Below are 22402 nucleotides of genomic sequence, written 5' to 3'. Positions count from 1 at the left end.
GGCGCGGGAGGCGGGACTTATTGGAATACGGGTAGGACTGCTGGAAGGATGACGCCTCATTCATTCCTGCATTCAGTGACGCAACAACGAACAAGCAAAAAAATACATAAAAAAATAATTATTAACATAATGGTTTAATTGATTTATTCTATTCCAGGTTGTAGTGTACATGGCTCTTGCATTTCTCATGTTATTTATTTATTTATTTTAATAAATTAAGTATACTTTGTAAGGCCGAGGTTAAATTATCACAATTGAACTATTTTCTATTTTTGTTTTGTAGTTATTTATTTTTGTCCTTTACTTTATATATATATATATATATATATATATATATATATATATATATATATATATATATATATATATAAAAAAGAGGAATAATATGTCTTTAAATACATTAAAGCATAGATTTCATCATAACTATTAAAATTTTTGGGTCCAACTTATACATGTGCATTCTTCTAACAATAAACAGTAAAGATGTACTGATTATGACCCCTCTTAAGAAGTTTAAAGTAGAACTATTTAGTTTTTATTTAAAATGCAAACTTTAAAAAAAAAAAGAGACAAAAAGCACTGTGAATGGCAGTTTTATTGAAGCACTGGTTCAGCAGCAGATATTCGCTGTATGAAATTCTTTAAAGCTCATCTAAATGAAAATATAAGAAGGTCACCCCTTCTTGTGAAAACAGCAACACCAAAAAACAAAAAAAAAAAACAACCCACCTACTTCTGGTAGGGAACCACTTTACTGAACTAAAGCTGCATTCAAAATGCTCACAGGCAACATTAAGACGATTTTACTTTCCTAACCAAGGATACAAAACAAATAAAGTAATCGACAACTGTTTCGTAACACTGTATGAAAGTCTCTATCTTATAAATGGTGCATGGAAAATGAAGGCATCAACAGTCGTAGAAGATTCAATGAAAATCTCTATCTTAGAGCAACAGTTAATATCAAACTAAAACACAAATTCATTCAAAGTGCTAGGAGTCAAATTACACACACACACACACACACACACACACACACACACACACACACACACAGGAAAACAAAGGACTACGGTGGACCTTTTACAAAACAACACATTCGAACTCTAAAGGTGACGCTTGTGTTAGTGAATGAACAGGAATGGTTTTGATTAATCGGGTCGGGTCTCAGAGTACCACAGTTTACTGTTTCCTTCACGTGAAGCCTCGCGATTCAGCTTATCCAGATTGATGTTAAAGCCGATGAGTCTAGTCAGGTGGATTAGGAGACTGATATGTGCAATGCCGCTGTGGCACTTCTGTACTGGTTTAGATGTTTTGGATGTTGTATGTTTGTCTGATGTTTAGTGTGTCTCTTAACATGAGGTCTCTCAGTCGCCACAGGGCGTCGGCCATGGTGCTGTGCGCCCCTTTGCTCTTCAGCCAGTGAGACGGAAGTCTGCTCTCCTGTTCTTTCGTGAGGCGTACGTCTTTCCTTCGAGCTGAGGTAATACATGCACGCACACACACACACACACACACACACACACAACCCAGAAGACATTTCGCTCACACTGTATGCATAATGTTTGTGATTAAAGTGCCAAATTAACGAACAAAATCTGCAGGAAACTTTATTTGTTTCAATTAAACAATGATGTTGCAAGATGTTCCCCCAAATGTCACCCTGGTTTTGGTGGATAATTTCACTTCGGTACTGTAGATTTGAACATTTTGAACTGCTGCTGGAATCGTAAAGATTCTCCTGTGCTCATCACAGGACCGTTACTCACCATCTGTTCATACTGAACATCTTTTCATCAAACTTTCTACACCTGCATATTATAATGATTTACCATCCCAATATCTGGTGTCTGATGGGTTCCCTTATGATTTGATTCCTCATGTCGTCTCAGGGAGTTTTCCTCACCACTGTCTCCTCTGACCTGCTCATTAGGGATCGGAGTCTACATCCGGATTCGAATCGAGACGGAAAAGTTGTAGACTGATGTCAGAAAATATTGTGTGCCCTCACCTGACAATGTCTGGTCCCATTTGCTGACAGTAGACGACTCTGCGTTGAGCCCCTCCATGTACCTCAGGTAGGCCTCAGAGTGGAGGAGCCGTTGTGGTTTCGGTGGAGGAGCCACGAATATCGGGGTGGAGGGCTGTTGGAGGGAGGGCTGGCCTACCTGGCCTTGTCCTGGGTAAGGGGGCGGGGCCTGTTGATTGGCCCCGATCATGCCTGTCTATGGAAACACACACAGCCTCTGAAATGTGTACTGGACAGAGGTGCATGATAAAGTGGGAGATACTTCACTGTAATTCACTGCTAATGCTTATAATCAAAATATGGAGTGAAAGTCCTCATTCCTGAAACAATTTTGGGGGCCATTCTTGGAAAAGTATATATATCTCAATTTTTAGACTGGACTATGTATACTAATGTTATTTATTTAGCTTATTTGTTTTGGGCAGGAATAAGTAGTGCTAAAAAAAAAAAGAGAAGAAACCACTGAACTGACTAGCTTACTGCTCTTCTATTGGTTTTGTGGGGCTCTGACCTTTTACATGACCCTGCGTGTGGACCTGTGAGTGCTTTGTTGCACCATGTGAAGAGTCGTGTCTGTACCATGCATCGAACCGTGAATTTTCTATGGAAATTAATAGCTTAATATGAAGCCCCACCCCCTTAATATACAATGATCTAAAATAAGACCTTCATAAGAGTGATCCATGAAGTGCAAATAAAGAGGAGTTGAAGAAAAAGCTATAAAAGGATATCAACTCTACAAACATATCAAATAAATAAAACTGTGGAAGTTCTCTCTTTGTATTGATCTCATCTTTTACCCCCCCCCCCCCCCATGTATATCCGTTCCTATTTTACCATCAAACTGTTCATTGTTTTTGATCTGTTGTTCTGTTTCATTTTTTTCTTCCGTTTCCTTTTTTCGTTTTCTTCCTTTCTGTCCTTTTCTTAGGAGTGGCTTTAACAGACCATAAAATGTAACTTTACATATTGCTAACAAAGTCCTTATTGTCTCTAAATCTAAAAAAAATATATATAACTATTCTCTCTCTCTCTCTACCTATCTATCTATAGATAGATAGATAGATAGACAGATATAGCTATAGATACATATATAGATAGACAGATAGTATAATGATGTTAATTATATATTAATGGTCTGTCATATCATTTAATTCATATTTACCTGGGCTCCATAGGGGTTTCCTGCAGATCCAGGGCCCATTCCATTCATACCTGGGAAAGCAGTTGCAGCAAACACACACACTGAATAACAGCACTGACTCAGTGTATATTTGCGATTAACTTCACCTACAAAAGTGAACTCAACCAGAGCTCTTAAAGAAATCAGGTTTAAAACCTGGTGGCAGTTGCAGCACTGATTTACAAAATGTTTGGTGCTTACAGTGTGCTACTGGAAAATATCTGACTATCACGCTAGATTATGATATATATTGATGCTTGAATTCAAGCCCCTGAGCCTATGGTACAGGTAGCCCCTCCAGTTTGAGTTCGAGAGGCAGACAGGAAGCAACTGCACAGGTGGAGTGGGCATGTGGCTGTCCTTACCCAGGTACGGCATGCCAGGGAAGCTGTACATGCCCGACGGGAGATGGCGGTGTAAGACAGGCAGCAAATGCGGCGGTATGCCAGCCATGCTAACAAAGCCATCAATTGGACCTGGCAGCGGCAGCATGGGTGGCCGAAGAAGGCTACCCATCATGCCTTTGGGGCGTGAAAGGAAGGAAGATGGCAACACACACAAAAAAAATAAATCCATGCATCAGTAAGACATGCAGCTAACTTATGGAGAAAGAAATCATGTGCTGAGTCTAACAAAAGAAAACAAATTGTCTCAGGGATGATAAAATAAAACAGCTAAGGGTTATGTCTGTTGATACAACTCATGCACATGCAACAGATTAACTAAAAGATTAACTAAGAGTAGGAGATTTTTAATACAGTGGAAGCATGGTGCTGCATTCAATATTACAGTCAATCAGAGGCAAATTATTCAGGATGAATTAGAGAAAACAGGGACTGGAATGACTGGAGAAAAGAAAGTGTGTTAGCAGTTAGGCTTCTCATTGCGGCTCTGTGTGGCACCAGTGTGGTGTTTCCACCACCGCAGCTGAGAGGGGTTACCTGCCATAGGCGTCATGCTGTGGTTAAGTATCCCCATAGGGCTCGGAGGGGGCACCACCCCCATAAGCGCCCCTATTGGGGTACCTGCTCTCGGGGAGTTCTGCTGCTGAGCCGCTCTCTCGCGCTCCTGCTGCTCCGCCACTTTGGCTGCCCTTTCTGAAACACACACGAAATTGACCCTGAATGATTAATCTTCCGGTTCTGATCTGGAATTTTTTTAATGCTTGGGATTCCTAAGGTCAGGTGTGTATGAAAATAAGAGAGGAAGGGAATGGGATAATAAAATAAAATGACCTTTTGATTTCAATTTTTTACGTTTGATAAAAAAAAATAAAAACGGACAAAAAACTATACACAATAATTCAAACTTCAATTTAACCTCGCGCTACAAAACAATTCTCATAAATTGCTATGTCAATATAACTTTAATACTAATATTAAAATTATATGTAGTATACATACAGTATCTCACAAAAGTGAGTACACCCCTCACATTTTTGTAAATATTTGATTATATCATTTCATGTGACAACACTGAAGAAATGACACTTTGCTACAATGTAAAGTAGCGAGTGTACAGCTTGTATAACAGTGTAAATTTGCTGTCCCCTCAAAATTACTCAACACACAGCTATTAATGTCTAAACCGCTGGCAACGAAAGTGAGTACACCCCTACGTGAAAATGTCCAAATTGGGCCCAAAGTGTCAATATTTTGTGTGGCCACCATTATTTTCCAGCACTGTCTTAACCCTCTTGGGCATGGAGTTCACCAGAGCTTCACAGGTTGCCAGTGGAGTCCTTTTCCACTCCTCCATGATCATCATCACGGAGCTGGTGGATGTTAGAGACCTCACACTTTTGTGAGATACTGTATATTTGTTTGCTTCAGAATTACAATGGCCTAATCAGTAACATAAATAAGATTTTAATAAAAGATATAGCTGTTTAGTATCGTCTCATTTTTAGTAAATATAAATGGTCCATTTCGATGTGAACAGAACATAGTATTATACAACCTATTTAGTATAATAGTACAATAGCTGCAGTGCTGGAGACTAGTTTTAGCTCCTTGTTCACATACACTACCTTTTTCACTACCTCATTTCAATGGCGTCTCACCTTCATACTCAGCTTTCTTGGCCGACTCCAGATTTCTCCACTCGGTGCCCACGAGACGGCTGAGCTCACCGAAAGAGAAGTCCGGGTGCTGGGCCTTGATCACCGCCCGCATCTCGCTGCTGAACAGGATATACCCGCTCATGTTGATCTTCCTCTTCGCGCCCTCCTTCTTTGACAGGCCCTTAAAGGATTTTGGTGTGGACTGTACGACAAAAAACAAGTTACGATGGACATCCTTACATATATAATTTATTCATTCACTGATTCACTGATGCACTCCGTGTAATCTTTCTTGATTTGGTTAGAACTAGAGATCGACCGATAATCGGTTTTATCGTTATTTTTCCTGATATTTAAGCATTTTTCCATAATCGGTTATAGTTTTTTAAATATCGGATCCACTGATAATTAGCGCCATCTTGTGTGCGTTTTGAGAATTGCGCACAGGACTGCTATAGCAGGCCTTAATGTACAAATTAGATGTGTTACAAAACATTAGTAACAGCGCACTTTTTATAGCGTTTTTAATTTTTTGCACTCTTTCAGACCCCTCTATTTATTGGTGTATAAATAAGAGTTTTGTTTTGTATGCAAGGAGGAAGTGAAATTGGCAAATAAAATGCTTTGTTCAGTTCAATGGTGTTATCACTGTGTCAAAAACAGAAGCAAAACAATAAATAAATATCGGTTATCGAGCACATAAACATGCAAATATCGGTATCTGTTATAAAAAATCTATATCTGTCGATCTCTAGTTAGAACATGTGCCAGTGACCTGTATCGGTGTGTATGACAACATGTCCAGATCGCTGTGTAGCGGCGTCTGGAGCTGAGACATTCCCTGGCCGTCCAAGCCATCCCCATCGTCATCACCCAGGTCTTCCAGCTCTTCGTCTGTCATGTCGGCAAACTTGGCCTCCAGCTCCTCGATCTTCTTGTCCAGCAGTGGAGACGGTTCCTTCTGAGGCACGATCAGCTTCCTGTCGCAGAAACAGATGTGAAGTGACTGATTTTTTTTTCATTTAACAATTATAGCATTATTTACACCATTAAGATTATTTACATTACATTATTTACACCATTCTCAAATATGATCAGGTATTGATTCATTTTCTACAACAGCAGTCATTGCATTAATGCACTTGTTATAATAAGTTGGCATTTCTATAGCAACAGCTCATTTACTAAAACCATGTGTAATTGTTTTCTATGAGATGTTTATTCAGCATTTTTTGGGGGGAAGGAGTCTCCAGTGTCAGTGCGTTGTAACGGTCAGAAGTAAAGCTGTGATTTTAGGTTTTCTGATACAGGAGTGAGAGAAAGACAGACTTGTGAAGCAAAGACTGTTTTAAATGATAACAGGAAGTAATCTGTTTTGTGGACGTTCCGCAACATTAAACTTAATTATAAACAGATAAAAAAGTATGCTGTTCTTTTATTATTGAAAATTGCAATCACTGGCAAATTGCTGTAGAGGAAGAGGAATAAAACACTACGGGATATGCTGTTGTAAGGAGAGAGACGAAAAAAAAAAATCGACCTTGGCCTTCATGTTTTATTCCTTACATAATAAAGGGAACTCACCTAAAATAATAGATTTCATCCTCCACTACTTTGGCGGAGAGAGAGAATCGCTTCAGCCCTTTAAACTTCTTCATCTGCTTCTCGCTCTCAATGTAGCGACTCTCACACAGCAACACGTCATCTTCAGGCACTTCGGTCGGACGGCACGACAGGTAGTCTTTAAATGAAGACACTGCGCACTTCCCTGAGGAGCAGACAAGCCAGGTATGGGACAGCGTTTTCTACTAGAATGAAAGTATTTTTGGGCAAACTACGGATCGTTTCATTGAACAGCTGTAATTTAGTGAAACAATCGGAGACAGAGCAGTAAAGGATACCAGTAATGCAGGTCATGGGGCAGGACTCCTCGAGATTGCTTAGAAACACCTCTTTTTTATAGAACATCTTGGTGGGCTCGTGTTCGGTCTCCTCGGGATAGATGAAGATGGGCCCGAAAAAGTAGGCGGCCCCGTCCCGTACCCACATTTTCTCGATCCTGTCGCATCACACACAAGCACAAAGGCACTTTCAAAATCGAAATTTCTGCCTGTAATCGCATGAGGCTTATGAGAAGCCATAAAGACAGCCATGAAAGACTTCAAATGTCCTAAACAGCAAGTCTGTGCGTTTGAGTTAACGCTCTACCTGCCCACACGGTGGCGCACTAGGCCGTGAGAGCGGATGTAGACGCAGTCTCCCACTTTGAGCCACATGTCGTTATAGCAGAGCTGATCGTAATACTGACAGCCCGGCTCACCGTTGCTCATCTCCACAGGGACGTCCTCCTTCTCCTGCACACAAATCAATATTTTTATTATTCACGCTGCAATCACATGGATAGCTACTTATGAGCCTAGTTGGATGAGTTGTAATTGTTGTATTTCATGATAATGATAACGAGTCTTTATTGATCACATATACATTACAACACAGTGAAATTCTTTTCTTCCCATACCCCAGCATGTCAGGAAGCTGGGGTTTATTTCATGGTTTATATGTTTGTTCATTTGTTAAATGAACAAATGATCTGGAATGATCTAGATTTTCTGTAGGTCCCTAACGAGCAATCCAGAGGCGACCGTAGCAAGAAAGAAAAAAAACAAAAAAAAGACAAATCATATTCTGATCATCGCACAGTCATGAATATTAATTTCTGTTGCATCTCATTTCCGATTCTCACCTTATCAATAACCGAGGCTACAATTTTGTTGTCCTCTGTCGGCTCGGCAGCTTTCTCGCTTTCTGGTTTCGGTGCAAACATGGACGCCACCCGGACCACCGGCAACGGCACGTCCCGAGGGATGAACTTGACCGAGCTCAGAGGCATGGTCCACATCTTGATCTTTTTGAACGACTTGGTTTTGGCTGAGTAACGGGACTCGCAGACAAACACGTCCTCGGGTCTAAAGCCCTCGGGGCTGAGCTTGAAGTATTCCTGAATAATCATAAAACAGAACAGCAGGGACAATAAACAGATAGAGAAAAATGTTCAAGCATTCTGCTTTTTCATTATCAGCAAGGATATACAACCCAGTCAAAAGAGCCTACCTTAACAAACATGACAACACATTTGCCCAGAATTTTGTTAACGGGAATTTTATTGTAGTAGTCGCTTTTAAAGACTTCCTTCTCCAGAAATTTGCGTGTGGCGAGATGGAAAGTCTCATTGGGTCTGTAAAACCAGCAGCCATAAAGCCATTTCTCTCCTACAGGGGGGAAAAAAAAGACTGAGTAAAGAGATCTCACTTCAATCCTATTGATATCTTACTTCATATTAATAACAAGTATCTTTAATCTAGCTTTAATCTATACCAGCCTACTCATAGGATTTCACACAAATGTTCTATTGTTTTCCTGACGTAATCCACATCCTGTGAGTGTAGTACCTGTGTCGTCCTGCCACAGGCGCTCTATGCAGACGATGTGGGGCTGGAGGTTCGCCTCAGCAGGCTCTACATAGACGTAGTCCCCTACGTGATACATTCTGTCACGAAAACTGCAGTCCTGGCTGTAGGTGCGCTGGAGGCCTCCCTGCCAAGTCCCGGCAGATGATTCCTCACTTTTCTCTGCTTCTGGTGTGGAAAATTTAAGAGAAATAGTGATGATATATGATTGTTCCCATACTGAATGATAGTTTTCTTGCAATAATCCATTTCATGATGCTAAAACACCCACAACGAGTGAAAAGGACAAAGCCACAAGAAAATTGCAGATACTAATTCAAATAGTAAATACACAGATTATAGTTCCTCAGTAAGGCAAAGGCTTGTCATACCTTTTTTCTCCTCCTCCCTTTTGAGCTTGTCTTCCTCAAACTCTCTGGGCAGCTTCTCTTTCTTCTCCTTCTCCACATCACTGTGCAAGTGTTTGGAGGTGTAGCTGAGTGCCGGGCTGAGCAGGATCTCTCCGTTCTTACACAGTTCATCTCTGATCCGGATTAAGAAGTGCTGTAGCTCTACCGCATCCTCAAAGATCTCAGAGTCCGTCCTGTGAAGGAATCCATTTCTTTATCAGCGTTTCAAACAAACCTAAGGGAATAAATAAAAGGCGCTAGTGATTATGGAACCTTACCTATGCATTCTCCTGGCCTTCTCTAGCACTTCAAACATGTGGTCCTGGAAGACATCCAACCTCTTGTAGCACCCTTTCTCCACATTAGCCCGTACGATCTCGAAGTTCAGCCGAGGCCTGTCGGGATTGGCTGGGTCCTCGGCTGCGACCTCGGCCAACGAGTCACTATAGCAACGACCTTCGTCATCCTGGTGACCCAGAACTGAAACGAAGAGGCTGCGAATCAGGTCCTGGATGAGGCGAGGCACGTCTGGAACGTTGGAGTCGTCACCTCCTTCCAAGTCCCTCCTGGTCTCCAGAAGGACCTTGTGAAGCACCAGAGCATCTTTGTAGATGAGCGACTCAGGCTCATTATAGGTACACGCGTTGTTAAACATCAGCACAAGGTCCTCAACTAGAGCGTCCACGTCCTGGTACTTGTTGGCCAGCATGTGGCTTTTGACCCGCTCCATGTCTATAGGCCTCTTGATGGCCAGGTAGTAGTCCGGCAGTTCGGATCGGGACGGCAGACGCAGGAAGATGGTGCTGAGGCGACGGCCTCGCTTGTCTGTGTAGTTCTTCACCGCCTCATAGAGCTCGTTCAGTTTCTGCTGCAGAGGCGTCAGGTATTTGGACTTCTTTGGGGAGATGCCACTCTTTCCTGGAATTACATAAAAGATGACTACGTTTTTAAACATTTACTATCGTGGCTGTTAATGTATTCTTTCTTGTGATGACTAGATAGTATAATCTCGACTATAAATGATGTATACTAAATTTCGCAAGTTATTTTGTTAAATCATTCTGTCGGGTATGAGATTAAATAGATATCAGATGTTGTTGAAGTCTATTTCTGGGCTAGAAAAATTCAAACAGAGGCCTGAAATGAAGAAACTAGCCAGATCCACTACACAGATTACAAATCACAACAATTCTAAAGCGTTGCTGCAAATTATTACAGGTCTATAAAACACTTTTTAAAATCACAAACTGTATCTTTAAGGTATATTCCTGGTGTCATGCTCAGCTCCTCAAGCCGATAAACACAAACACTTCCTCGCTTTTTTTTTTTTGTATGTGTAGTTGATCTACTTCTATTACAAACTGTAGACCTTTAACAAATACACAGATAAACAAATAAGGCGCGGTAAACAATCTGTCTTTTTTCTTTTTTTGTTTTGTGCGTGCCAGAGTAACATACTTATTTTGAGTTTTGGTGAGATGATGTCTTCGTCTTCTGGTGCAGGCCCGAGTTCTCGCTTTTTCTCCCGCATAATCTTTTCCAGAGTGTTAGTATCATTATACACCTACCGATAAACCAGCATGTGAGATTAGCACAACCAAGAGTTCACATGATAAATTAATAACACAGTAATACATTTCATACAACGTGCATCGCTGTTGAATCCTCGATTCTGATTGGTCAGAAGGTATTGTCTCATTTTCTGTAACAGCAGCTATGACAGTAGTTCCGGATATTCTAATACATAAAAGTATAACCGGCGTTACAATATTTTTTATTTTTTTTTGTTTTTTTGTAAGCGGCATTCATTTAACATTTAGGGAGGGAATCTCCGGTGACACAGCTTTGTAACTAAGTTTTACAACATGAAAAAGTCTTCAGGAGAGAGGATTTTGCGCTTTCTGGTTTCTGACAAGCTGTGTTTTTTTCTCTTGAGATAAAAAGAGAGGCTGGTGAATAAATAATGCAATTATAAATGGATAAAAACTACGACGTGTTGTTCTTTAATCAATAAAAATGGTAATCATTGGCGAATTGTTGTGGTGTTAAAGGAATAAAACACTTATAGAAAATGGATCGACTTCAGAGTGGTAAAAGTAACACTGCGCCGTGTAACGCTGCATCACACAACCTGGTCAACGATTATTTTCCTCGAACAACATGTTTTATTCCTTACTTTTTCCCAATCCTATTCCTAGCATAGCTGATTACATCGAGACTAGTGTCTAGAGTCTAGACTTTATGGCCACCGCTGCTTTGTCATTGCAATCTGTTTCATTTATAGTCCACCTGTGAGCCTTCTTCATTGTAGTGTCTGGCATTGCGGAACATCAGCTTCATGTCCTCCACCATGGCATCCTCGTTGGCGTATCTGTCTGCGCGGATGTTGTGTTCTATAGTGCGCAGGTCCATGGGCTCGAGTATGATCTTGTAGTAGTCTGGATAGTCTTTCTTAGAAGGTTTGACCATGAATAAGTCACAGAGTCTACGACCGGTACCCAGTTCTCGAGCCTCAGTCACGGCCTGGTACAGAGACTTCAAACGGTTCTTCTTTGTGTTCTTTTTATAACTGCAGGACATTTATTGTAGGACAACAACGTGAAGAAAAAAACTAAACAAAAAAACAGAATTCCAATAGTTTGAACCTCAATTTTTTTTAAACAAAGAACGTTTGAACTGCATTATGGAACTGTATTATTTAATTACTATGCTAGGACTTATAAGGACACTACAAGTCTTTACTGAAATTTGTATATATTCTGAACGATTGTACCTCTTGCGTTTGGTGGTGCTGCCATCTGACAGGGTGGAGGACAGCATACTGTCGCCATCCTCATCTTCTCGCCTTCCTAGCTCTTTCCTTTTCAGCTAAAAACACACAGACATGCCTTTAGATTGAAATTAATAGTAAAAACTAACTCCGAGTGAGTCAATCAGCTTGACGTTGAGCTTGACCGACAGCAAACGTTCTACAGACAAAAGAAAATGGGAAACAATTTAGGGAGAGAACCTGAAGAATGTGCTGCAGTTTCAGAGCCCGTTTGTAGATGTGGGAGTTGGAGACGTTGTAGCGCTTTGCGTTTTCAAACATCAAATTCAGATCAGCGTCCATCTGCTCCACGCTCTCGTATTCATTGTTCTTCATCTTATCGCTGTACACAAGAAGGACAGCTGTCCAGATCTGATTCCCATTGAGAATCTATGGCACTGCTTAAAAAAATTCATGATGAATATGACTGGACTAGTAACTGTCAGAAAGCTTTTGACGGTGTGAATGCTCTGTGTTGTGCTCCTGTTCTTGCTGCTCCTGACTTTATGAGTCCTTTTAAACTAGAGGTTGACACAAGCATGTGACACTGGGGCTGATGTTGTACAAGTCTAGGATGCATTACAGTACTATTCAGAAAGAAACTTCGGCATTAGCAACATTTGGAAGCCTTTCTCGATTCCCATTCCTGTCCTACAGTGGTTTACTGATCCTATTGATCACAACCCCCTTGTTTTGCTTTCTCGAATGTGAACTAAAATTCAACATTTAATGTTGAATTAAAATTAAAAGCATTTCTGCACAGTTATGGAACATAAGAAAGGCTCTGAAAAGGTTGTTGCTGATACCTTATCTCATTCCCTGGATGAGTGAGTTTTTTTTGGTGTGTGCGTGTGTGAGTGAGTGTGAGTGTGTTTTGGGGGGTGGGGGGTGGGGAGTTGTTATGGGTTTACTCATCCCACTCATTTCATGTAGATAATATTACTAAGACAGCATTTTCTCATCTCAAAAATAATGCTACGGTAAGAAATATATCACTTTGTAATGTTAAAAAAATTAGTTTGTTATTCTGTTACTTCTTGGTTAGACTATTGTAATGCATTGCTGTCTGGATGTTCCAGTAAGTGCATAAACAAGCTCCAGTTTCCAAATTGCAGTTCCTTACTAAAACCAGAAAGTTTGATCACATCACCCCTAGCTAGTAAAACTTCTCATTGCTTTAAAAAAACAAAACAAAAAAAAAAACTAATGACCTATAAAACACTGAATGTTCTTGTGCCTAAGTGTCTGAGCAATCTATTGATTTTTTTAATGATCCACGACAACTGCTTTGATCAAAAGGTCCTTGTTGTTACCCAGAATAATGAAGACTACAGCAGGGGGAAGAGCCTTTTGTGTCTCAATCTTTAAGTATAGGCTGAAAACCAATTTGTTTAGTCATGCCTTTTGTTAATGGATTTTCTCTTAAGTAAAGGCACAGATCTGGTGTTTCACGGGTACAGAGAGTTCTGGTAAACTTGGAAGTTTGGATGCTGTTGCCCCACACAGATACCATAAAGATTTCCATGGGTTATCTCTTGCCTCAAACAGTTTAAGTCTTATTCATTACTCAGTAAATAACTTGGATACTATAGATTTAAAATTGAAAACTCTAACGAAATGACTCTGATGCTTACTGAAGAGCCTTTCAACATACTTGGCACTGTTTGAGTTTATATAATTGATGATGGGTGAGTAATGACTCCCAGAATTGGGAGAGGATGGGTTCCTCCCAAAATTTCTTCCTCATGTCATCTGAGGGAGTTATTCTCTGGCTTGGTCATCTAAATCTGGATTTCTATAAAGCAGCTTTGGGATATCTTACATTGTTAAAAGCGCTATATAAATAACTGAACTGAAGTGGAATATGTTTTATATATGTACATAAACTGAGAGCTAAGGGCACTTGAGAGTTGGCTAGTGAAGCCAAAGAAATTACCATGATGTACCCAAGAAACTATTACCAGCGGTTGCCAACTAAGAATTGCGCACCAGCCTGTAGCAAGATTGACTGAGCACTGAACAAGTGGGGAGCTCTCCTTAAACAGACAAAGGCACAGGTGGAGGCAATTACTACGGATTATACTAATTAAGACGGTGCCCTCTGGCTCCCTCAGGTGGCAGAACCTGGTCTAGCAATGTTTCTGCTTGCTCTCTACCTCCCTCTAGTGATGGCACAAGGCCTAGCCAGATTACAACAGCATTATCATAAACAATGGTATACGAAAAATCAACAGCTATGCATGATAATACGTCCCTGAATAACAGACATCAACTATAATAAGTAATATACATGAGTTCCTATTGGGTGGTGCAATTACGATTCCTATTTTATGCTATATTATTTACATTCTCCATCTTCAGCCCGACCATACCGAATCTGCTGGAGGGAGATGGGCTGGTTAATCTGCTGGTAGTAGTCTGGGTAGTCCTTCCTGGAGGGCAGCTGAAGAAAAGGCTCAGCTATGAGCTGCCCTTGACTGTTCCTGCCGCCTCGTATAGCCTCGTACATCTGGAAGATGGGATTGGACATGTCCATGTTGGAGTGGATGCTCTCAGCCTCTGATTCGCCCTCGTCATAATGCACAGAGCCTAGGATGACAGCGGTACAGGCACAGTATTTATCACATGGAGAGCTTTTAAAACCTTACAAAACTCTTTTACAACCATAATTACAACCTTGTGGGTGGGACATTTGAACTCATGTTGACTTGCAAAGAGTTGTAATTTAACAGAGAAATGTCTAATTGTTGATAAGGTGAAGTTTTCTGTTATATACGGTTATATGTCTCATCTCTCCATAGGATGTTGTTCCAAAACTATATAGACTGTTTAAAACGTTATGGCAAACTCTAATCTGGTCTTTTGAGGCTTACCAATGGTTGTCGTCTTTACTGTAGTAAACCCCCTGTATTTACTCTGGTAATCAAGTCTTCTCTTGATTGTTGACTTTAACACAGATACAGTATGCCTACCTCCTAGAGGGTGTTCTGCAGGGCCAACTGTTGTGAAGGATTTCTTCACCAGGGGAAAAATTCCTCTGTCATCCACCACAGTCTGGGCCGTTTGGTGTTCCTGAGCTCATCAGTGCATTCTTTCGTTTTAAGAATGTACCAAATAGTCGATTTGGCCACACCTAATGTTTTGGCTCATCTCTCTGAATGGGTTTGTTTCAATTTTACAGCCTAATAATGGTTTGGTTCACCAGCAATGACAGCTCTTTGGACTTCATATTGAGAGTTAACAGCAACAGATTCCAAACGCAAATGCCGCTAGACCTTTAATCTGCTTATATGTAAGTGAAATAATGATGGAATGACACACATCTGGCCTTGGAACAGCTGTGCACCCAACTGTGCAATTACTCATGGAGGGGGATCACATGAAAAGTGCTGTAATTCATACCCCATCTGGCAAATTTGGAAGTACATACCCTCAGATTAAAGCTGAATTTAGTCTGCACTTGAAGCTTGTATGTATTGTGTAATTTCCAGTTTTCTCCCCAATTTCTAATACACTGTATTAGACAGCTAAAATGTGAACTGTAAAAGAGGTCCTTCACAAGCTGTAGAAATCGTACAGCTGTATGTGCTATGTATAAAACTAAATTAAAAGTAATTACATTTATAATTATGGCATTCGGCAGACACCCTTATCCAGAGCGAATTAAAAGTCTATGTGTTAAAATGCCCTGCTGTAATTGTAAACCAATAATAGCCAGTAATCAGGAGGAAGATACCTGTAAGGATGCCATCTTCATCACTCTCTGAACCGTACTGTAAAGCCATGGTAATTGAGGAGAGTCTGTCTCCGTGCACAGATTTTCTGTTCCTAATTAAGCCAAAACAAAACCAAACACTATTGCATACAAAGTTTTCTGCACCGCTCAGTCTCTGTCGGCTTCCTGCATTACAGGTAGAGAAGAAACACGTGTTTGGAGGAACTAACCTGATGCGGATGCTGCTTTTTATAGGCTCCATGTGCTCGAGCTCCATCTTCCTCTGAGAAAATACCTTTTTGATCGTGTTTGCATCCTGTAGGTTCATTATGACACATTATTCTGCTTTGCCCAAAGATTCACTTAACAATCTCAGTATCGGATTTGTAATTATACAGTGGTGCTTGAAAGTTTGTGAACCTTTTAGAATGTTCTATATTTCTGCATAAATACGACCTAAAACATCATCTGATTTTCACATAAGTCCTAAAAGTAGATAAAGAGATCCCAGTTAAACAAATGAGACAATAATATTATACTTGGTCATTTATTTATTGAGGAAAATGACCCGATATTACATATAAGCTCTAGGATTAGAAGTTAATTTGAAGGTGACATTAGAGTCGGGTGTTTTCAATCAGTGGAATGACAATCAGGTGTAAGTGAATGACATGTTTTATTTAAAGAACAGGGATCTATCAAAGTCTGATCTTCACAACACATTTGTGGAAGTGTATCATGGCACGAACAAAGGAGATTTCTGAGGTCCTCAGAAAAAGAGTTGTTGATGCTCATCAGGCTGGAAAAGGTTACAAAGCCGTCTCTAAAGAGTGTGTTCTCCATCAATCCACAGTCAGACAGATGGAGGAAATTGAAGACCACTGTTACCCTCCCAAGGAGTGATCGACCAACAAAGATCACTCCAAGAGCAAGACGTGTAATAGTCCACGGGGTCACAAAGGAACCCAGAGTAACTTCTAAGCAACTAAAGGCCTCTCTCACATTGGCTAATATTCATGAGTCTACCATCAGGAGAGCACTGAACAACAATGGTCTGGATGGCAGGGTTGCAAGGAGAAAGCTACCACTCTCCAAAAAGAACGTTACTGCCTGTCTGCCGTTTGCTAAAGATCCTGTGGACGAGCCAGAAGGCTACTGGAAAAATGTTTTGTGGACGGATGAGACCAAAATAGAATTTTTGGTTTAAATGAGAAGTTCCTTATCCCACCTGTGAAACATGGTGGTGGTAGTATCATGGTTTGGGCCTGTTTTGCTGCATCTGGGCCAGGACGACTTGACATCATTGATGGAACATTGAGTTCTGATTTATACCAGCGAATTCTAAAGGAAAATATCAGGACATCTGTCCATGATCTGAATCTCAAGAGAAATCTACCGAATAATGGTAAAAGAAGAATAAAGTTGATGTTTTGGAATGGTCAAGTCAAAGTCCTGACCTTAATCCAATAGAAATGTTGTGGAAGGACCTGAAGCAAGCAGGTCATGTGAGGAAACCCACCAACATCCCAGAGTTGAAGCTGTTTTGTACTGAGGAACGGGACAAAATTCCTCCAAGCCGATGTGCAGGACTGATCAACAGTTACCGGAAATGTTTAGTTGCATTTATTGCAGCACAAGCGGGTCACACCAGATACTGAAAGCAAATGTTCACATACTTTTGCCACTCACAGTTATGTAATATTGGATAATTTCCCTGAATAAATAAATGACCAAGTATAATATTTTGTCTCATTTGTTTAAGTGGGATCTCTTTATCGACTTTTAGGATGAAAATCTGATGTTGTTTTAGGTCGTATTTATGCAGAAATGTAAAACACTCGAGGGTTCACCAAACTTTCAAGCACCACTGTACATTGTCCCACAGCGCTGTTGACTACTTTTCTAGAACAGAAATAAGAAAAAAAAACTTTTGCAAGTTTTAAATCAGAGGTTCACATTAATGCACTTCTTCTGATACGGTATTGTTTCTATAGTAACGACTAGTTTACAGTGTCTTGTATGGCAAACAGTCACAATCTAAACCTGTTAATAAACAGAATAAAAACAAATGTTTTTTAACAAAGAAAACCAAATAATCATTGAATCAAGGAGACATTTATTTAACATGTCTGGAAGGAGTCTCCAGTGCCTGCGCTTTGCAACATTAAGTTTTCCCACCAAGGAAATAATCTTCAGGACAGAGGTCTTTGCATTTTTCTTGTTTCTCATTAACATAACAAGCTCCATTTTTTTTGTCCTATTAAACTCAAAAGATAAAAGAGGTTGGTGAAGGAACATCTGTTTATAGATGCTGTAACATAAGCAATAACAGGAACGAACTTGTTTTGCAGATCTTCCTCAACATTAAATGTAACTATAAATGGATATAAAGTACAGTTCCATTCTTTTAATAAATATAAAACTATAACTTAAATGATGTGGTAAATTGCTGTGGTATAAGAGGAATAAAATACTGCTGAATAAAAAAAAAAAAGTACTGTTATAAGAAAATAATGAGCTTCAGGGGAGTGATGTATTGCTTTTTATAATGATAAAAGTGCTTATAATGTATTCATACATTATACATTACCTTGAACACCTGGGAACCAGGTTCATTGTATGTTTTAGCATTTTTGACTAGCAGGTCAATGTCCTTGGACATATGATTCACGCTTTTGTAGTAGCCAATCTAGAAAAGAAATAGATCTTATTTCAGAGGAAATTAAATGTTGATAAATATGTTACATGAAATTTGTATTACAGATACCTGTATCCTTTGTGCAATGGCCTTGAGATCTATTGGCTCTTTGATAATAGCGTAATAATCAGGATATTGCTGCAAATGAATCAAGCAAAACGGTGAAAATACATTATATAGTATAATATTATATCATTATTAGATTAGATTCCTACTATTTTAGAAGGAAGTCTCTGGAAGAGTTCGCTGACTAGTCGTCCGTGTTCACCGTGTTTCAACACCGTGTCGAGCAGCTGCTCCAGAACCTCCTTAAGACTGGCTGCAGCCTGAGGAAGAACCGGACACAACTCGTTACTCAAGCTCACACGGCACTGTTTTATTCGCATCATCTTAAGCACAATTTGAAAATGTTCTCTGTCCACTCTCGCCTCGTCTTCCATGGCACCTCCTGGAGTTTCTCGCGCATCGTCACCGTCGTCATCATCTTCGTCATAGTCTCCTCGCTGCACAAACTCATTCTTGGTGCGAATGTAAAGGTCCCATAACTTACAAGCAGCTCTGTATTCTGGGGTTTCAGGCTGGACAGAACAGGAGAGGGTTGGCTTTTTAAATTTTTTTTTTTTATTTAGTCATATCCTATCACATCATTTTATGTCCCATATTCAAAATAATGAGAAAATATGTCTAGCGCTCACTCTTCCAACCAGGGGTGCACAATAATGATTGAATAATAGATACGATTATTTCAAATAATAATACAATTATATAATATAAAGCAATGAAATAATAATAAATTATATTCACAATTATTTTTGTTCGAAATTGTAATTATTCAACTAAAATAATTTGTATTACACCTTAACTACAGTATTTAAATATGAATAAAGTTTGAAATTTTGTGCTTTGTGGGAGAAACATAATTACAGAAGATGACTTAACATTGTAGTTTACGGTGCTAAAGTGTTAATCATTTCATAGATTTTTCAGGAAGGGTGCCAATAATTCTGGCATAAGGTATCATCATATATATGTATGTATATATATGGATACACATACACACACACACACATGGATACAAGTATACATACATACGTATACATATACATAGATATAATATTATGGCAGCCTTTTTTTTTTTAGGTAAGCTTACCCATACTGTTATGTTTAAATTATGTTTACTTTATTTATATTGATTAGGATTAAGACATAATTAAATATACGCTATTTAAAATAACTATTTAAACTGCAATAAGCAAAAATGGAAATGACTTGAAATCTAACCACAGTATTAAGCCTTTGTATATGTGATATACTGTATATTTTTTAGGGTAGCTAATAGACCCTCTATAGAATGACGGCTTACTTTGTAGTAGGTCTTAGTGTTGTTAAAGAGAAGCTGGAAATCGAGCGTGAGCTGCTCCACGTCATCGTACTCCTCCATTTTCAGCTTCTGCTGGATCTTCATCATGTCGATAGGCTGTGACACCACATCGTAGTAATCGGGCTGGTTCCTTTGGGGGAGAAATTGCCGAGGATTATTGTTCACTCTTTCCAGCACAGTATCCTGAGCGTACGGTTTCGTTCTCTGTCTAACACGGTGTAACGTTTCAGTTTCAGCTCAGCCAAAATGACTTGATCTAAAATGATCAAGTGACATATTAGATCAGTTTTGTGTGTGTGTGTGTGTGTGTGTGTGTCTTACCTCCTCTTTGGCGCTCTGATGAAGAGTTCGCACAACATCCTGCCCTGGTCATCCTTATAGTCTCTGATAGTGTTGTAAAGTTCATGACACACTGCTATCTGAGGGGTCGAAGACAGACAGCACGTGTAAGACAAATCTACTGTATTTGCCAAAATAAAACTAGTCTAGGACAGAGCTAGAGTGAGGTAGTGTAACATTAGGGAGAAACATATTCATGTATCCATATTTTCCCATACAACACCCTGAAGCCTTAAAGCCCTTCTTTATTATTGCATTATTATATTTCCTTCACTCTTTTACAACTGTAAAAGCACTCAATCTATTATTTTCCTACTAAAGACTAACAATGAGACTTGTATGGCTTTCACAGAAGGAGTCTCCAGTGCCAGCACTTTGTAACAGTATGATTTCCGCCACGTAAAAGTCTTCAGGACAGAGGACTGTGCAGTTTCCGATTTCTCTATAACATAAGTTGTCTTAACAGCTTGCGAGAGAACGTGATAACGGGAACTAACATGATTTAGGGATGTTCCACGACGTGGAATGTAACCAGAAACGGATAAGAAATCCGGCACGTTCTGAACTTTCTGAACGATTCTGAATGAAGGCACTACAAATCAAGATTGGGTTTTTACATACATATTTTCAATGAAAAATTCAACCGTGGTCTATATTGTATCCAATTTGAGATGAAGAACATGTAGATCAAATAAATAAAAATAAAAAAGTAGTTAAAATGTTTTTTTGTTTGAATCATTAAACGGCGCAACGTAAATACGCCGAGACTCGTAACAAGCTCGTAAAATAAACGAAACGTCCTACAATCTTTCATTTCCTCTTTGCATGAGGAAAACCAGCACAACACCGAGCTGCTCACAGGATCAACCGTAGGAATGTTCGCTGTTCTTCTTCTCTTGCGGCTGGACGAGGAGGTCGGCGCCGGCTGGCTGTCTTCAAAGTCTCCACCGCTCACGCTGCTGGACGGGGAGGTGGCCCTCCTCCGCTTAGAGCCCATGCTGAATGTGAAGGTGAAGGTTCCTAGATAAAAATACAAAACAAAACGCTAAAATTAGAAGCTTGCAAAGAATCGGCTCAGGGTCCTCGTTCGTTTTCCTTCCACTTAGCCTGGCGTGGCTGACAAGATTCCAGCTTCTCCTGGGGGATCCCCAGACGTTCGCAAGTCAACTGCGTGATATAATATCTCCAGTGGGACATGAAAGATATGGCTCTGGCGAGACACGTTCAGGGTGTCCCAACCACATCAACTATCTCCTCTCGAATTTGGAAGAGCAACAGCTCTGCTTCCGACTTTCCCAGATCATTCAGCTTCTTCGAGGAGGAAGCTCATTTCTGTTGCTTGTACCAACAACCTTAATCTTTTGGTCTCTACCCACAATTAAATCAGTACAGACAACCTATTAGTACTCTAAAACCTGGTGTGACTATAGCAGGCTTTAATAGTAAAGTAAGGTGTCTTCACACATGATGTTGTGTTTAATATTATTTCTTCCCTTTTATTCGAATGGTTCTTTTAGATCATTTCCTGGATAATGTCTCATTATGCACTGATTTTATTTGTGATACATGCCATAACGGCTCATGTGCAAGGCTGCACACATGCATGCATGCATGTATGCATGCATATTTACTTTGCAAAGATAAATGCATGCACAGAAAACCTTCATAAACCTTTTAATAGCTGTGGATTTTGCAGAGCTGATATAATTAGTGCTGCAGAAGGGTTTTGTGCGGCTGAAGTGAAGTGTTTGGGTGACAGGTCCTTAACAGCGTCGCTACGGTACACAAACACAAAGGCAACGTCCAGAACAGCACACTAACGTCCTACATAGCATGTCAAAGCACCGCGCCGTTTCCCCCAGTACTATTTATTACTCGCACACTACCCAGTACGCTAGTATGCATCTTCCTTCAGACGTAGCCCGAGCTAGCAGCTAGCCGATGATTGTTCTTCACCGGCGCTTTTCTATTCAACACTGGCGATGCTAGCTAACCGTGACCAGCTGAAGTAGCGGGGTGGGGAAACCCTCTCCGCGCTACACGAGCCTTACCTGCAGTTTCTTTTCAGCCGTCTTTGAGAACGTGAGCAAAACATTCGCAAAAGCCTGATTGATTTATTACGAGGGAGAGAAAAAAATTAACCATTTGGAGTACGTTATTTTTTTGCACCCGTATACCAGGACATCCCGCCTCCTGCGCTCGGATTGGCTCTCGGACTGTCAAGCCGGCATATGATTGGGCAGTTGTGAAGTCGTTCACTGTTTGTCACCATAGTAACCACAGAACGTAAACAACGGTTATAAATAAAATGGGAACGCGTGTTGTTA

At 40.1% G+C, this 22402-nt stretch overlaps 1 protein-coding gene across 11 annotated transcripts; it reads right to left on the bottom strand.

Moving 5' to 3' along the window:
- Positions 1–577: 577 nt before the first annotated feature.
- pbrm1 (polybromo 1) lies at positions 578–22327 on the bottom strand. Of its 11 annotated transcripts, none has more exons than XM_053652529.1 (30): positions 22127–22324; positions 20935–21095; positions 20058–20155; positions 19719–19866; positions 18784–18933; positions 18571–18681; positions 18425–18493; positions 18248–18346; positions 15888–15973; positions 15679–15770; positions 14315–14531; positions 12144–12285; positions 11907–12001; positions 11423–11702; positions 10592–10697; positions 9412–10051; positions 9116–9327; positions 8727–8912; positions 8389–8546; positions 8021–8275; positions 7486–7631; positions 7179–7336; positions 6862–7045; positions 6053–6257; positions 5278–5479; positions 4157–4312; positions 3581–3736; positions 3198–3247; positions 2015–2228; positions 578–1481 (listed from the first exon to the last, which is right to left on the bottom strand). In XM_053652529.1, exons 2-30 carry the CDS (start codon positions 21070–21072, stop codon positions 1309–1311), a joined length of 4926 nt encoding a protein of 1641 aa, XP_053508504.1. In that variant the 5' UTR covers positions 21073–21095; positions 22127–22324; the 3' UTR covers positions 578–1308. The 11 variants fall into 11 exon arrangements, 8 of the variants coding, with proteins under 8 accessions (XP_053508504.1, XP_053508503.1, XP_053508502.1 ...); XR_008388856.1 differs by adding exons at positions 2544–2633; positions 2870–2969 and having other exon boundaries at positions 1345–1481; positions 15679–15973; positions 18571–18933; positions 22127–22327; XR_008388857.1 differs by lacking the exon at positions 578–1481 and adding exons at positions 1840–1925; positions 2544–2633; positions 2870–2969 and having other exon boundaries at positions 15679–15973; positions 18571–18933; positions 22127–22327.
- Between the last annotated feature and the right edge of the window lie 75 nt (positions 22328–22402).

The sequence above is a fragment of the Ictalurus furcatus genome, chromosome 21 (genome assembly GCF_023375685.1).
Source record: "Ictalurus furcatus strain D&B chromosome 21, Billie_1.0, whole genome shotgun sequence".
Lineage (NCBI taxonomy): Eukaryota > Metazoa > Chordata > Actinopteri > Siluriformes > Ictaluridae > Ictalurus > Ictalurus furcatus.
This window is presented reverse-complemented; position numbering and strand designations above follow the sequence as displayed.